The following is a 1,166-nucleotide window of genomic DNA, read 5'->3' on the forward strand; positions in this document are numbered from 1 at the left end:
ACCAGAAAATGTTCCGCGAATATCTGCTCAAAGTTGCCAAGACAACCCTCAGCTCGAAAATTGTGCACGTCGCACACGATCACTTCGCAGAGATTTGCGTGGACGCGGTCCTCAGGTTGAAGGGTTCAGGAAACCTAGAAAACATTCAAATCCTCAAGAAGGCTGGAGGATCTATGCGGGATTCGTTTCTTGCACCAGGCTTTATTCTAGACAAGAAGATTGGGGTTGGACAGCCGAAGCGTGTTGAGAATGCCAAGATTTTGATTGCGAACACTCCTATGGACACTGACAAGATCAAGATTTATGGAGCCAAGGTGAAGGTTGATTCTCTCAGCAAGGTTGCAGAGATTGAGCAAGCGGAAGCAGCAAAGATGGTGGCAAAATGCGACAAAATCATGGCGTGTGGTTGCAACGTCTTTATCAATCGCCACATCAGCCCCGAAAGCTTTCCATACTTTGCGGACAGGGGCGTCATGGCAATCGAACACGGCGATTCCGATGGAATCCAACGACTTTTTCTAGTACCTGCCGCCCCTCCCCCTCCTCCTCCTCCATCCCTTCCTCCCTCCTTCTCCATCCCCTTCGGCTCTTCTCCCTCCACCTCCCGCACTCTCACCAGGTCGAAGAGCTTGAAGACGTCTGCCTCGTGCAAGAGAGCGTCGTTGTCAACATACAGCCTGTGAAGTCATCAGAAGGGGCGGGAGAAACGTAAGAAGAGGGAAAACAAAGGTGGTAGAAGGAGCAAGAGAGGAGCAGCAGAAGCAGCAGGGAGAGGAGCAGGAGCAGGAGGAGCGGCCGCAGGTTTGAGTTTAGGGTGCAGGCTCAAGCTTGTGACCTGTCAGGTCCTGCCAGCAAGTTTCTTATCTGAGCGTCACTCAACCCGCTCGCAACCTCCTCGAATCCTAAATTGTTGAGCGCCAGCCTGGGAAAAGAGATGAGCGTTTGAAGAGGAGGAGGAGGAGGAGGAGGAGGAGGAGGAAGTAGGAGGAGGAGGAGGGAGGAAGAGGAAGTAGGAGGAGGAGGAGGAGGAGGAGGAGGAGGAAGTAGGAGGACCTGAAGTATTCTGAGTTCATTCTCCACTCATGTCTGGAGGCATCGTAGAGCACAGAGCTCTGAAAAACTCTTACAAGACGATCGAAGAAAAGGGGAGCAAGGAAGACGAAGGG

General features: G+C 52.3%; 1 protein-coding gene across 1 annotated transcript; it reads left to right on the top strand.

The window, feature by feature from the left end:
• Positions 1-8: 8 nt before the first annotated feature.
• Positions 9-683, top strand: GUITHDRAFT_108916 (hypothetical protein; the record flags this gene model as incomplete). The annotated part of the gene is made up of 1 exon (XM_005832197.1): positions 9-683. One exon carries the CDS (start codon positions 9-11, stop codon positions 681-683), a length of 675 nt encoding a protein of 224 aa, XP_005832254.1.
• Positions 684-1,166: the final 483 nt, after the last annotated feature.

Source organism: Guillardia theta (genome assembly GCF_000315625.1).
Source record: "Guillardia theta CCMP2712 unplaced genomic scaffold GUITHscaffold_36, whole genome shotgun sequence".
Lineage (NCBI taxonomy): Eukaryota > Cryptophyceae > Pyrenomonadales > Geminigeraceae > Guillardia > Guillardia theta.